The 14508-nt window shown below is 40.0% G+C and overlaps 1 protein-coding gene across 2 annotated transcripts in view; it reads right to left on the bottom strand.

Annotated features, from left to right (window-relative positions):
• Positions 1-503: 503 nt before the first annotated feature.
• Positions 504-14508, bottom strand: part of DHX29 (DExH-box helicase 29) — a 53775-nt gene continuing 39770 nt past the window's right edge. Inside the window, exons 21-27 of one of the 2 annotated variants that reach the window (XM_032769014.2) lie at positions 9831-10055; positions 7860-7996; positions 7084-7177; positions 5759-6061; positions 3627-3758; positions 1946-2042; positions 504-1279 (exon numbers count right to left, since the gene is read on the bottom strand). In XM_032769014.2, coding sequence (XP_032624905.1) covers positions 1224-1279; positions 1946-2042; positions 3627-3758; positions 5759-6061; positions 7084-7177; positions 7860-7996; positions 9831-10055 — 1044 coding nt within the window. In that variant the 3' untranslated portion in view covers positions 504-1223. The remainder of the gene's footprint in view (positions 1280-1945; positions 2043-3626; positions 3759-5758; positions 6062-7083; positions 7178-7859; positions 7997-9830; positions 10056-14508) is intronic. The other variant, XM_032769015.1, reaches the window with a different exon arrangement.

The raw sequence follows: 14508 nt of genomic DNA on the forward strand, positions 1-14508 counted from the left end.
CTTCCCTAGAAGCTCAGAACACTAATAACCTTTCCACAACCTAGGGAAGTGTAGCTGGGAGGAGAATTTGGCTACTTTTATAGAATTCTTACTAAATCACACTTGGCTGATCATTTTGCCTCTTTTAGTGGTCTTTAATAGCTGCATTTTTTTCTTCTTATAGCATGGCTTTGTAAATCTGTACTGTTACTACACCTCTACCCCGATATAACACGGCCTGATATAACATGAACTTGGATATAATGCAGTAAAGCAGCGCTCCAGGGGGGCGGGGCTGCGCACTCCAGTGGATCAAAGCAAGTTCCATATAACGCGGTTTCACCTACAACACGGTAAGAATTTTTGGCTCCCAAGGATAGCGTTATATGGGGGTAGAGGTGTACCAAAGAATGTCTGTTAGATGGCTCAGCATATTCTGGTCTATTTCATATAGCGTGATCTTTTAAGACCATGTTGCGTTTTCCTCCTTGCCTCTTTTTCAGGTGGAAAGAAATACTATTAACCCCCTGGAAATAGGAATCAATATTTATTAAATGAAGAAAACTTCAGCATTAGTTCTCTGTCTGTTCAGGCCCAACAGTGTTCGGACTTCAAAATCCAGATGAAATTCCCAAGCTAAAAAGACTACTGATCTGCAGTTTGTGTCCCCATGTTTTCATCTCACCATAATGAGCCTTATAAAAAATGACAATGTTCTTAAAAAGTAATGTTTAAATCTGCTACGGAATAAAAGTCTACAGCATAAGGTACAAAAGCAATGAAGTAATGTTTTGGCAAATGGACAAAAATCTGTTTTGTTTTCAGTTTTACATATCTAAACAGGACAAGCTATTTTGTATAGCAGTTAAAAGCTATTCCATACAGATTCAGAACCTGATCTTGAATTTCTAGTACACTACTAATAGATACCTCAAACGGAAACAAAGCAAATGAATTGGTCATGTTCCTTTTTATGTTGAAAAGATCTGAATTACTACCATTCATTTATACATTCAAACAAATGGCACCAAAATTTATTGTAAACATAATACATTTATACTCATAATTAAAAATGACCTACAAAAATTACTTTATGTCAAGTTCATGCAGTATTTCCAAGTTATGGCTGGTATCAACCACATTTTAAGTGTTGAAATACGTTAGCTGACGTCTTTTTTAAGCATAATTGTTTTCCTGCCACTATTGAATCTTTAAGCTTTGTAGTTTGTTACTGAACTCCAGTTTCAACTGGCATTCTCTGTTTTTATGAGTTCTTTGATGATGTGTAAAATCTTGTCATCTAGGAAAGAAAACACACAAGTTAGTGGGGAAAAAAGCCTAAATTTAACAAAATAGAGAGATGGGCAATTTAACAAGGAACGTTTTAATTAGCTAGGCAGTGTCAGACTCAATAGTGAGGCAGAGTGCACCCCCCCCCCCAAATATGCAGATAAGAAATTATCCTTACACACACTAAGGACTGTTATACTGCATATTGTTTACTAATAAATTGTCTGAAGCCATTTCAGTAGTGTTTCCTAAGGGAACTGGAGAAAGAGAAGTGAAGAGGACTTTCAGATACATTTTAACATGTTTCCCTCCAGTTAGGATTTTATTTCTTGACATTTCTCTCAAGTTTTAGAAGCGTGGAGTATGCCCATTTATCCCTTATTTTTGGGGTTGTCACATAATCCCTCCCTCACTATTTACCTATAAGTTTATCAGTACATTGCACATTGTCTTACAGCTGTGTGGGGTGATGCCATGAAGGAGACCTAGGTTCAGTAATGTCCTTTTGGGTTTCTGTTTCTCGTGAGAGTTGAATTAGGCACACCATGGATACAATGTGGTCTCTTGAGCAAGGTTGAAGTGTATTAGTATATTTGTTTAAAGAACTATACACACACTGTACATATACAATATATATTTATCACACATTATGTTGATAGTACAGCAATACAATTACCTTCAAGCGACATTTTAGGATTTTCAAGTTTTTTCTTTAAAACGGACTCAATGAGAACCCTCAGTTGTTTGAAAATTACTGCAATCTTTACAGGAGCCTGTAGAAAGAAGATAAGAGAAGATTAATATATTTGCATTTTTCTCAAAGCAGTTTCACATTGAGGAAACCCAAGATTAAAGCTTACCCATCATACAAGAGGCCAAGGACCCAATCCTACAAACAGTTATGCACATGCTTAACTTTTGTGTATTCCTAATGAGGTCAGTGGGACTAAGCATGCATTTAAGATAAGCACGTGAGCAGTCCCACTGACTTCATTAGGAGCAGGGCCGGCTACAGGCACCAGCGAAGGAAGAAGGTGCCTGGGGTGGCCAATAGAAAGGGGCAGCAGTCTGTCCGTTGTTGGGGTGGCACGTCCGGGTCTGCGGCGGCAATTCGGCAGCGGGTCCTTCAGTGCCTTGCTTCCTCTTCGGAGGCACTTTGGCAGCAGCTAAATCGCTCCACTCCATTGGGCTTTTTTCCTTTGTTGCTTGGGGCAGCAAAAAAGCTGGAGCCGGCCCTGGTTAGGAGCAAGGCCTAAAGTAACTCAAACTGTTGACCAGGAATTTAATATCACTGCCTGTAGATTACAGACCAACAGAATATAGGGTGGGCAGGGGGAGTGCAAAAAAAAAAACCCCAGACATAATAGACATGGAAGATATTTGATATTCCCTGTACTCAAACGATCACCAGCAGGCGTTAAAAAACTTACGTTGATTTGCCCAGGATCTCAAATTGAATTGGCTAATAAGAACATATGGTTGTCTCTCATTTCAGTGTCACAGCCAGAAAGCTATGTTACCTGTCCCCTCCCCCAAAGAAAGGCTGATCTTAAATTCTGTGTGTGTTGAGTAACAAGTGCATTCAGTCATTAACTGGTGTTTCCTTGTAACAATATTGGTATCTCATTTGAGTTTCAGGGAATGCTTACATAAAATTAGCAACATGCATTCTTCCTAGGGTGTAGCATGAGGTGTAAATGAACAGAGCTAGAAGAAAAAATGTAACCAATTTGACAGCAAGTGGGCAACTCTGACATTTCTTCTGTTATTTGGTAGCATTTATCAAGAAAAAGAGCAGGTGGCCAATTTTCACTTTCAGCCTCAGATTAAATGCATTCAAAAAATGCATTTAGAATTTCTTCTGTTTCTAAAGAGAGAGCATGAGAGTATTTGCTTTAAGTCTTCAGTGTTTCTCACAGCTGTCACTTCCAAGACTAATCTCATCCGAGATGTAAATCAATGAGATTACTCAAGAGTTTAAAGTTATGCAGGTGCCTACATGTTTACAGGATTGGGACCTATGACTTCAAAGTGTTCCAATTAAATACATTTTCAGTTACGACACTTCCTTAAAGCAAGTATTTCCTCTTACCCCAAATCAGGTAAATGTGTGTTTCCAATAGTATCTATTCTTATAATACCTCAGTCTTTCTTCATGAACAAAGACAAACATTCTTTTTTAAAAATAGCATACTATTGAATTACTCTTGCTATCGCTTGGAAGCACATGACCTTATTACACACTTAACAAAATTCCCATTATTTTGCTTAACTATCTTAAACTCACACTTCAATGTGTTTCAGGTACAAAATGCAAAGCCATTTAAAAGCATAAGAAATAACCAGAACATGTGTACCTGAAAATGGATCCAGCCATCAACAGACAGGAGGCGTTCACGGTGCTGAACTTCTATGTCTCCACCAAAAAGTAAAACTGGAAAAGGGGAAATTAAAGTCGTCTCTCTCAAGTACACCTTGGCATATCTTATCTGCATATAAAACACACAAACAAAAGCATTTAAAAACTACAACACTGAACTGGAATGCTACTTTCATGAAGCAAGTCGTCATTTTTTTCCCCCTCTGAGACATCATTACATATGCTACTTATGTTAGTAAACAGTGACAGAATGTAGGCTATGCCCAATTATCTGCCCTATACTTTGTGTGATATGTAAAAATCTTAGTCTTTAAAGGAAGGGAAAACGGCTTATGCTACTAGGAGAAATTTTCCTTTCATGATCCTTCAGAGGTGAACTTAGAAGAGCACTGGATGAATAGGAAGACCACAATTATGTGGTTAAGATTATAAACAAAAGATAATGGTAGCCTACAGCAGATTGTACAAAGGCTATGAATATACAGCTGAATGTGCAGTGTTTGAAAGGGAAATAACATTTATTGCAACGTGAAAATTTAAGTGGGTACAGTCAGAAAATTAGTTTAATGCATATATACTTAGAAATGCACGCAGTCTATATGCACTGCACTACTGTTTCCCCCCCCCCCCCCCAGTCAAGCCAGGATCAATATTGCTTGCCAGAAATTATTTCCTGATACAGTGAACATTTTCAGTGTAAAAAACCTCTATTAGAATTAATGCAACAAGGGTTTTCAATCCTGAAATTCTCATAATATACATCAAAAATAAAGTTTCTTTTAGAATGCTTTTATAAAAGCAGTCATAATGTAGATTGTTTTAATCTCTGAGCAACCGAGGGGACTATACATGCATTAAAAGGTCTGAAATGTATTAACACTGAAACAGTATTTTGTTTGCATAAAATTTATTAAACAACATTTACTGAACAAGGTTTCTTTCCTTGATAATCCCACTCCCACTGACATGCTTGGGCCTCCCCTTCTCCTCCCTGAGATTTGCTCCTTGTGTCTTGTCTCTTCATCTGTGATTTTAGGCTTGGCAAATCTTACATTTCTTGTTAAACTACTTTTCCCTCTTTTCTTGAAATCTATTATTTTCAGTAACTATTCCTAATTTGCTCTCAGCAGTGTGTCAATTCCCTTTCTAACTTTAGCTGTTGTCCTACATCTTGCTTTATACTGCAAGCTCCTTGGGCGGGGAATGTTGTCTGCTCTGTTTGGAAAGAGCCCTGTATATGTACAGCATTAAATATCAATAGGTAGCTTAGTACTCCCTTACAATAAAACGTCCACTGGTCAAGACAACATGCACTTGAAAAGAATTGCTGTATAATTTTTTACATTGAGATAACACATACGTCTTCACCAAAGAGTTGACAGTCTAAAGAGACAACACACAGATAAGAATGTGGAAGTAGGTGGGTAAAGGTGAGTGACAAAATGCAGTTCAGTTTTGAAGTTCAGCGTATCTTGGATTTCAAAATTTTTGTGAATATGTTTTAAATTAAGATAGTATCTCTTCAGGCCTGAGAGAGAGCATGCAAGGGTTTAAAAAGGCTCTGCTGAAACATGTTTTAAGGACGTAGAGATGAGTAGGGACAGATAGCATAGTACAGGTCAAAGTACGACTGTTACTTTGACTACATATTTTTGATACTTCTTTCTAACTAAGTCACCAAGCAGAAAACCTTTTTTTTTTTTTAAACAAACAGTACTATACACAATACATTAACCCTTTGTGAAAAGCTGACTGATAAAGAGTAGGGTACTTTCATTTGTAAGCTTGTCGGTTTAGTCAATATTAGATTTATTGGCCTTCATTTCTAGCCACATTTCTGTGTGCCTTATTTAGGACCCAGTGCATTTTTTTTTTTTTTAAAATCACACTGATTTCATGGACAAGGCATTGATGGTTCTGAAGATGAATTGCACATCCAAGTATATTTCACATTATGTTCCATGTATATACCACTACAGGCATGTAAGGTGTTTGCAAAATTGGTAAGTCCTGGTCTAATGGGGTTTACACCAATGTGCAACTGCTTTCAAGATTGTCACATAATTGCCTCTAATTAATCAAATACTGATATAAATACAAGATGCTTACCTTCTCTTGGTAGAGCAGCCATCCATATGTCTGCAAATCTCTGTTTACTGAGGAGGGATGCACTTGTGCTTTACCTTGAGCAGTTTCCACCATGCATGCCAATTTTTCTGTGATATCTACAGACTTTGTATACATTATCTTCCCCAAGTTGTCATATAGCCCAGCAGTCAGCACAGCTTTAAGAAGGGCTATTTCCTGAAGAGAAAGGAATTGCGTGGTTCCGTTTCCTTCCCATGTATGATGAGTTGTAGGTGCTGCAAATCCTGCTGCCCTGACCACCTTTATTAATTCTTGTTTCACATCCTGAAATCAGTTTTGACCAAAACAGGTACATTAATAACTTAATAGTAAAATACTGATTATAAAAAGGGACACTATCAAGCCACCAGCACACTCAGACTCCTCCCCAATATTCCCAACTCACAGTGAAGAGACTCAGACTTATCTAGAAAAAATTAGTCATATCTGCAGAGACCTTGGAATCCTGGCTGTTTGGATGAGTAACTAAAACAAAAATCAGGTGTCTAGGATTCAGGCACTGAGAATGTGGGGCTGAAAGTGATGCAAGTAGGTCTCTGTCTCCCAGCTATTTAGAAGACAAACTGACAGCAAAAAAATGCACACATTTATGTTATGCACCCTTCACCTATTTCCTGGGGATTAGTCGGGGAAAGAACTATTGGAGCCTTCATCTTGGAGGCAAAATTGCATTTAGAAAAGTCAGGATTTGGCATCACAGAATCATAGAAATTCAGCCTGGAAGGGACCTTGAAAAGTTATCTAGTTCAGCCCCGCATGCTGAAGCATGACCACATATACCTAGACTACCCCAGACAAGTGTTGGTGTAACCTGTTTTTAAAAAACCACCAATGATGGGGATTCCACAATCTCTCTTAAGTAATCTATTCTAATACCTATCATCTTCCAAGCTTGACAGTGAAATACAAGTACTTAGTAAATATAAGGAACGATACAGGCTAACCATGTGTTATTTTATTTACCCTTGTTAAGTAATATTTTACTTAACATGTTTTATTTTGTATAAAGTACTGTAGTATGAACTTCGTCAGAGCAACTCTAGGCAAACATGCATATCAATGGGGCTTGCACCTCAAAAAGCGTAAAGGATAGATTTAGCCAGTCTGAATAAGAATCTAAGCTACTCATCGATTCTCAACATTCTATTTGCCCGTATTTGTTATCTTGTCTGTATACTAACATGAGTACTGTATATCACTGCTTTAAAGTTATATGCTGAATTTTCTGAGGAAAATTAACAGTCATCCTTCCTGGGCAGAATCACATGGCTTGTATCTTGATATACCTCCAGAGTTAACAGTGAGGTTCTGTTAAGAAAATTCCTTCTGCAGTAAGCCATTTCAGTGCGATACCCTCCTTCTTGACGAGCCTTTTTCCACCTAGACAAAAAGTCTTGGTTTACTATGATTACAAAAGTAACACTGATGGCGATCTACAAAGAGATGAGGAATCCAAGTTCAAATACATAAAAAAAAGTGATAATGACTCTTACAAAGGATCCTCCACTGACAATGATAAAACACTAACTGGTATCATCTGGATCAGTAATGTATGTCTACCAGAGATCAGGAGAGGACAAGCATTTCACGTTATGTAAAATTACATGCCCATGAATAAACAAAGGTGTTTCTTCTTTAAACTGACAGATGATTGTATGTTCTGAGAGTTGGAGATAGAATAGCAATGATCCTAGCTGAAAGTCATGAAGAATGTAACCTTAATTGGTAGTTGCTGGTTTTTTTGTGTGTGTTTGTTTTAAAGTGTAGCTCACTACAAAACAGCTACTGAAATACCTGAAACATTAGGACACCACAAGCAGTATGCTTCTGCATTGCTGCCATAAGTGGTGTTAGAAGGCCAAGTGGCTAACCAATTGGGCCATTTATTAATCCTCAAGTAACATAGTACTTATCAGAAATTTCTGCTATTCTAAAAGGAAATGTACAAAACCATTTAGGATCATGTATTTAATAGCAATATTTAAAGGATACACCATTACTGACAGTCACTCAAAAGGTTCTATTTGCTTTAAGTTTTAATATTTTAGAAAAGAATATTTACCCTAGGTAAGTACTGTAAATTGTCAGATGATCTGAGTTTGCCAATGCCAGGGAAGATTTTGCAAGATCTGCTTCATCTTTTCTACCAATTGGTGTAGTAAAAGGGGATTTTTCTGTCATTACAGCAGCTAAAGTTGCCTGTAATCAATAGCAAAATATTAAGAAGTTAAAGTATAAATGACATAAACAAAATTTAAAATAGTAGGCTTCAGGCTTTTTACCACACTTAAATAAATAAAAATCTAGATTTCCTGTTTCAACAAGACTTACCATAATCCTTGTCTTGCTTCACATTAAGTCACAAGGACAGAGTGATTGCATTTTAGATAGTATATTACAGTGTAAGATTCACTGAAGACATTGTACTTACACAGCACCTTGAAATATTTTAAGAAGTACTTTCCCACCATTAGTTATTAAATCTCAACACGTGTGTGAAGCAGGTAAGTATTTTTATACCTTTTCATAGATAGGTAAAATGAAGTACCCAGAGAATAAGTGACCTGTCCCAAATCAAACCAACTTAGCGGTACAAATAGGACTAGAACCATAGAATCTGAACTTCCAGTTCCTTTTTTCAACTAAGGGCTCACACTTCCTCTTACTATGTACAGGCAACTAGGATACGTGAAAAGTGTAAAGAGTCTATTGTATAATGATAATTTTAAGGTTGGACTGAGTCATAACAAGACCTGATCAGGTGTAATAGTAGACAAGGGTTTGCACTTCATTCTCAGATCTGCACTTCACGGTAGGTTCCTTGATTTAGTAGAATTTTGTAATAGTGATGTTCCTCTCGCACTGTTTCTATAGCAAGTACAGTGATATCTGAGTGACGGTACTTGAAAATTATTGAAGTAATATTTCAGTAGCGAAGAGAGGCATTTTGATAAACGGATTGCAAAGTTAGCTAGATTCACTCCTGGGTCTTTAAGATGGGAACTACAGGCTTTTATAGTGTAATAAGTATTGAATATTTGTTTGCATCCTGAGTATTTTATTATATAAAACTTTCCCTAAACACAAAACCTACACACAACCATTTGTTGGATTTTGCTAACTATTTTTTGGCAACTAGTGGGATTCTGTTTTACATAGGGGAATCAGATTAAGTTGTATATGGTGCAAAGGATCTAAACTGCATTTAAACTATTGCTACATTTGCTGGAGAAGAAGGGACAGTTTCCAGCACTGAGTAGTTGGATATGGTGAAAATGGGTGGAATGGGTTTGCTTTTGAAGGGAAGAATGTGTAGTGCATATTGATGCTACCATGAACTGTTTGTTTTTAAATAATTTTAAAAGGACACTAATCTGAAGTCTGACAACTTAAAAAGCAGTTTCAGGTCCCACATCAGCACCTGAGTGCAACAAAAATCATAAGGTGTTTCAGATTTTGAAAGCACTGTATTTTCTCACCCCTGTTGCTCTGTGGAACAACAACAAAAACAGACTGAAAATGAGTACACCTAAGTGCTGCCAAATGTTCAAAGTAAAACTGAAAAATAACCATCTTAAGTACTGCTTGTAACAACCATCGGTCAAAGTTTCAGACAGATGTGACTTCGATTGTCATTGTCCCTTTAAAACCGCGAAGAAGATAGTTTATGTTAACACTGCACTTCACAGGCTCACTAGTAGACAGAACTGGAAGAGTGACTAGAGCATTGAGTCTGGCCACTTTCTTTTGTGCGCGCAGGGACGGGGTGAGGAAGAATAATTGATAAATAAAAATACCAATCTGCTTTCTTAAAAATAAGCATAGAAACGAGAGCACTAACCAAAAACTGCATTCAAGTGATTTTTTTTTAGTTCAATGTGTTGTGTCCTCATTTCCTATATTTTATTCCAAGAGTTTTTGTAAGAAAGCAAATTTCATAGAAATTCACCCATAGAAATTCACTGTCTCAAGGTTTTTAGCATTGTTTTTATCATAATCGTCGAGATGAAAACTGCAATACCTATCAACTTACCACAGGATCCAAGCAACCAAATATGGCACCAAATATAAGCATTTTGCCAATCTTTACATTGACAGGTAATGCTGCAAGGTGCTGGCCCAATGGAGTCAGTTTGGGCTCACTTAATTCACAAGCCCCAATTTTCCGTAGCAGGTTCATTGCATTGCTGATTACTTGAGGCTGTGGAGGGTCTAATGCACTGGAGAGGAAATCCTCAGGAGAACCAAGATTGCATTTCTGTGGATTAAATGGATAGACAATTCAATCTAAACCTATCTGGTAAATGTTAACCAAAAGATAACAATAAAAATAGATATTTTTAAAATGATGGGCTGCAAAGACATCTAGAACGCATGTTGCCTATTCAGTCATTCTGAGGCCAACCATCCTCCTCTTCCCACACCCCCCCATTCACCTTCCTCATACGTGCCAAGTCTTCCCTGATGCAGGACTGCAGCAGGCCCACACAGTGACATTAGGATGGCTCCACTGTAGAGGGACGGCCAGAGTGTAGAGAAAGTGAACAAGAGATTATGCACCTATCATGCACAGCTTCAGTCTGGCCTTTATGGCAGAACTACAGAGGTGGCGATGCATTGGCATGGTCGGTAGTCTGGAACTCCATGACTCTATTAGCCCAAATTTATATGTAGAAGATATGCACATGCCTTGCACCCCATATTCCTGGGTTGGGAAAGAAGGATTCCATCCCTCTGCTTAGTTCCCTCATGCACATTCCATACATTTGTAATATGGACAGGGACTGGGATTTGGCCCTTTAACAGGGACCTTCCTTCATAAACCATTTCCTTCAGATTGATGTTGGGAAGAAATGTGAATGATTCCATTCTGAAGATTAGATAGTATTATATTCTAATAGATGAGTTACCCCGCCCAGCAACATGCTCTGGATTTTTTAAAGTGAATATATATATAGTGGATTTTCCACTAAGGGTATGTCTATACTACGGGATTATTCCGATTTTACATAAACTGGTTTTTTAAAACAGATTGTATAAAGTCGAGTGCACGCGGCCACACTAGGCACATTAATTTGGCGGTGTGCGTCTATGTACCGAGGCTAACATCGATTCCCAGAGCATTGCATTGTGGGTAGCTATCCCATAGTTCCTGCAGTCTCTCCCGCCCATTGGAATTCTGGGTTGAGATCACAATGCATGATAGAGCAAAAACAGCGTCGCGAGTGATTCTGGGTAAATGTCATCACTCAATCCTTCCTCCGTGAAAGCAATGGCAGACAATCATTTCGCGCCCTTTTTCTCTGGATTGCCCTGGCAGATGCCATAGCATGGTAACCATGGAGCCCGTTTAGCCTTTTTTCACTGTCACTGTATGTGTACTGGATGCTGCTGACAGATGCAGTATTGTAGTGCTACACAGCAGCATTCATTTGCCTTTGCAAGGGAGCAGAGACAGTTACCAGCCCTATTGCACTGTCTGCTGCTTTGGAAATTGGCAATGACGGTTACCAGTCATAGTGTACCATCTCCTGCTGTCATAGGTGCTCCTGGTGCTCGCTGGTGTCATAGGTGCTCCTGGTGTCACAGGTGCTCGCTGAGGTCGGTCGGGGGCGCATGGACAAAAATGGGAACGACTTCCCAGGTCATTCCCTTCTTTATGTTTTGTCTAAAAATAGAGTCAGTCCTGCCTAGAATATGGGGCAAGTATACTAGAGAACCAGAGAGCACAGCTGCTCTAGACAGGGAAAAGCCCCTGTGCGAACTTTGATTCATTTCTGCTTGTCCCAGCGTGGAGCGCTGTTATCAGCACGGAGTGACAATGCAGTCCCAAATTCCAAAAAGAGCTCCACAATGGACTGTCAGGTGGAGATACTGTATCTGATCGCTGATAGGGGAGAATCTATCAAAGCCTCTGTTAGAGAGACGATGCCAAAGCATAATCTCCAGGCTATTGATAGACAGATCACAGCAGGGCTCAGCACAGTGCTGTGTGACAAGCGTAACGATACAATCAATAGGGATGCTGAGGATTGAAACGACCCAGCTTCCCACAGTCCGCCCAAAGTGTGCATTCTTGCAGCCTGACGCTTCCCAGATGCCTGAATGGTCAAAAACATTGTCTCTCCCCCAGTAGTTCAGGCAATATTGTCTCATCAATTTACACACACCCCATACCCCTCAGAAAAGGGAAAAAGATTTCTCGCCTTCTTTTCAATGTACAGCTTACTGGATGCCTGGAGACGGGTGTGCTGGAGCGCTAAAACAGCAGCATCCTGCTCGTCTCCTATCTCCCTCCCCGGTGGCAGATGGTACGGTACAAAATGACTGATGCCTCCCTTCTATCTCATCCGTGATTCCTTGGCTGCCTCTGGTCAGCCGGGGCGCCTGGTGTGCAAAAATGGAAATGATTTCCCTGGTCATTCCTTTTTAACTTTTGTGTCCTGAGATCCCCGACACGAGTCCTGGCAGGATTGGTGCAATAGCTCGCTCGGTAACCATCATCCTCATTAGCGCTGGAGGCTGAGCTCCTCTCCTCCCCACCCCTTCATGTCTAATGGAGAATTCGTGGACTATCATAGCAGCGTGGAGGCTGTGCTCCTCTCCCCCTCCCCCACCCTTTAATGAGTAATGAAATTTTGCCTGAAATATCTTAGCAAGCTGGAGGCTGCCTCCCCCTCATTTATTCTCACTAAAAGTCAGTGTTTTCTTATTTCCTCATTTTTATTACTTCATCACACAAATGGGGAGGATTAATTGCCACGGTAGCCCAGGAGAGGTGTGGGGAGGAGGGAAACAACGGGTGGGTTGTTGCAGGAGGCACCCCTTAGTAATGGCATGGCAGCCTATCATTTTTAGCGGATCTCTGGGCATCTGACACGGAGCAGCTGTGCTCTTCTGGTTTCTCTATAGACTTGCCCCATATTTCTTAGGCAGGACTGACTCTATTTTTAGACAAAACATAAAGAAGGGAATGACCTGGAAGTCTTCCCATTTTTTGTCATCGCCCCCGACCCGACCTCAGCGAGCACCTGTGACACCAGGAGCACCTATGACCACCAGCGAAAGCACCAGGAGCACTATGGACAGCAGGAGATGGCTACACTATTGAACTGGTAACCGTCATTGCCAATTCCAAAGCAGCAGACAGTGCAATAGGGCTTGGTAACTGTTATCTCTGCCTCCCTTTGCAAAGGCAAATGCAAATGCTTGCTGTGTAAGCACTACAAATACTGGCATCTGTCCAGCAGAATCCAGTTAACATACAGTGCACAGTAAAAAGGACCTAAACGGACTCCATTGGTTACCATCTTATGGCATTGTGCCAGGCAATCCAGAGAAAAAAGGTGCGCGAAATGATTTGTCTGCCATTGCTTTCACGGAGAAGGATTGACAGTAACGTGATGACATTTACCAGAATCACTCGCGACGTGTTTTTGCTTCTATCATGGCATTGTGATCTCAACTTCCAGGATTCCAAAATGGGCGGGAGAGACCCTGCAGGAACTATGGGATAGCTACCCACAATGCAGGCATGCTCTGGGATCGATGTTAGCCTCGCGGTACATAGCGCACACCTGCCAATTAATGTGCCCTAGTACTCAGTGGGCCGCTTGCACTCGACTTTATACAAGATCTGTTTTAAAAACCAGTTTATGTAAAATCGAATTTAATTCGTAGTATAGACATTACCTTAGTGGAAAGGTGTGGTGTGTGGTTGGTAAAATCCAGAGCATGTTGGTGGGCGGAGCTGGGTGCGTAACTCAATCTATGTAGAATATAATACTATCTAATCTTTCAGAATGGGAATCATTTCACATTTCTTCCCAACATCAATCTGAAGGAAACTCGGTTTATGAAGGAAGGTCCTTGTCAAAGGGCCAAATCCCAGTCCTGTCCATATTACAACATGTATGGAATGTGCATGAGGGAAACTAAGAGGGGATGGCTCTCTCTTCCCAACCAGAATATGGGGTGCAAGGCAATGTGCATATTCTTCTACATATTAAATTTGGGCTATAGAGTTCATTGGGGAGTTCCAGGACTACCGACCATAGACCATGCATCGCCACCATCTGTAGTCGTCTGCATAAAGGCCGAGGATGAAGCTGGCATGATAGGTGCATAATCTCTTGTTCACTTTCTCTACACTCTGGCCGTCCCTCTACAGTGGAGCCATCCTAATGTCCAACTGTCCTGTGGGCCTGCTGCAGCTCCTTCATCAGGAGACTTGGCACGTTAATGAGGAAGGTGATTGGGGGGTGTGGGAAGAGGAGGATGGTTGGCCTCAGAATAGACTGAATAGGCAACATGGCCGTTCTAGATGTCTTCTTGCAGCCCATCATTAAATATCTATTTTTATTGGTTATCTTTTTGGTTAACATTTACCAGATAGGGTTAGATTGAATTGTCTATCCGATGTTTGTTGGTTCTCTGGGATTCCTCTCCAGTGCATTATGGACCCTCCACAGGCCTCAAAGTAATACAGCAATGCAATGAACCTGCATACGGAAAATTGGGTTGTGAATTAAGTGAGCCCAAAAACTGACTCCATTGGGCCAGCACCTTGCAGCATTACCTGTCAATGTAAAGATTGGCAAAATGCTCTATATTTCGGTGCCATATTTTTGTGCTTGGTATCCTGTGGTAAGTTGATAGGTTTTGCAGGTTTTCATTTCTCGACGATTATGATAATAAACAATGCTAAAAAA

Source organism: Chelonoidis abingdonii, chromosome 6 (genome assembly GCF_003597395.2).
Source record: "Chelonoidis abingdonii isolate Lonesome George chromosome 6, CheloAbing_2.0, whole genome shotgun sequence".
Lineage (NCBI taxonomy): Eukaryota > Metazoa > Chordata > Testudines > Testudinidae > Chelonoidis > Chelonoidis abingdonii.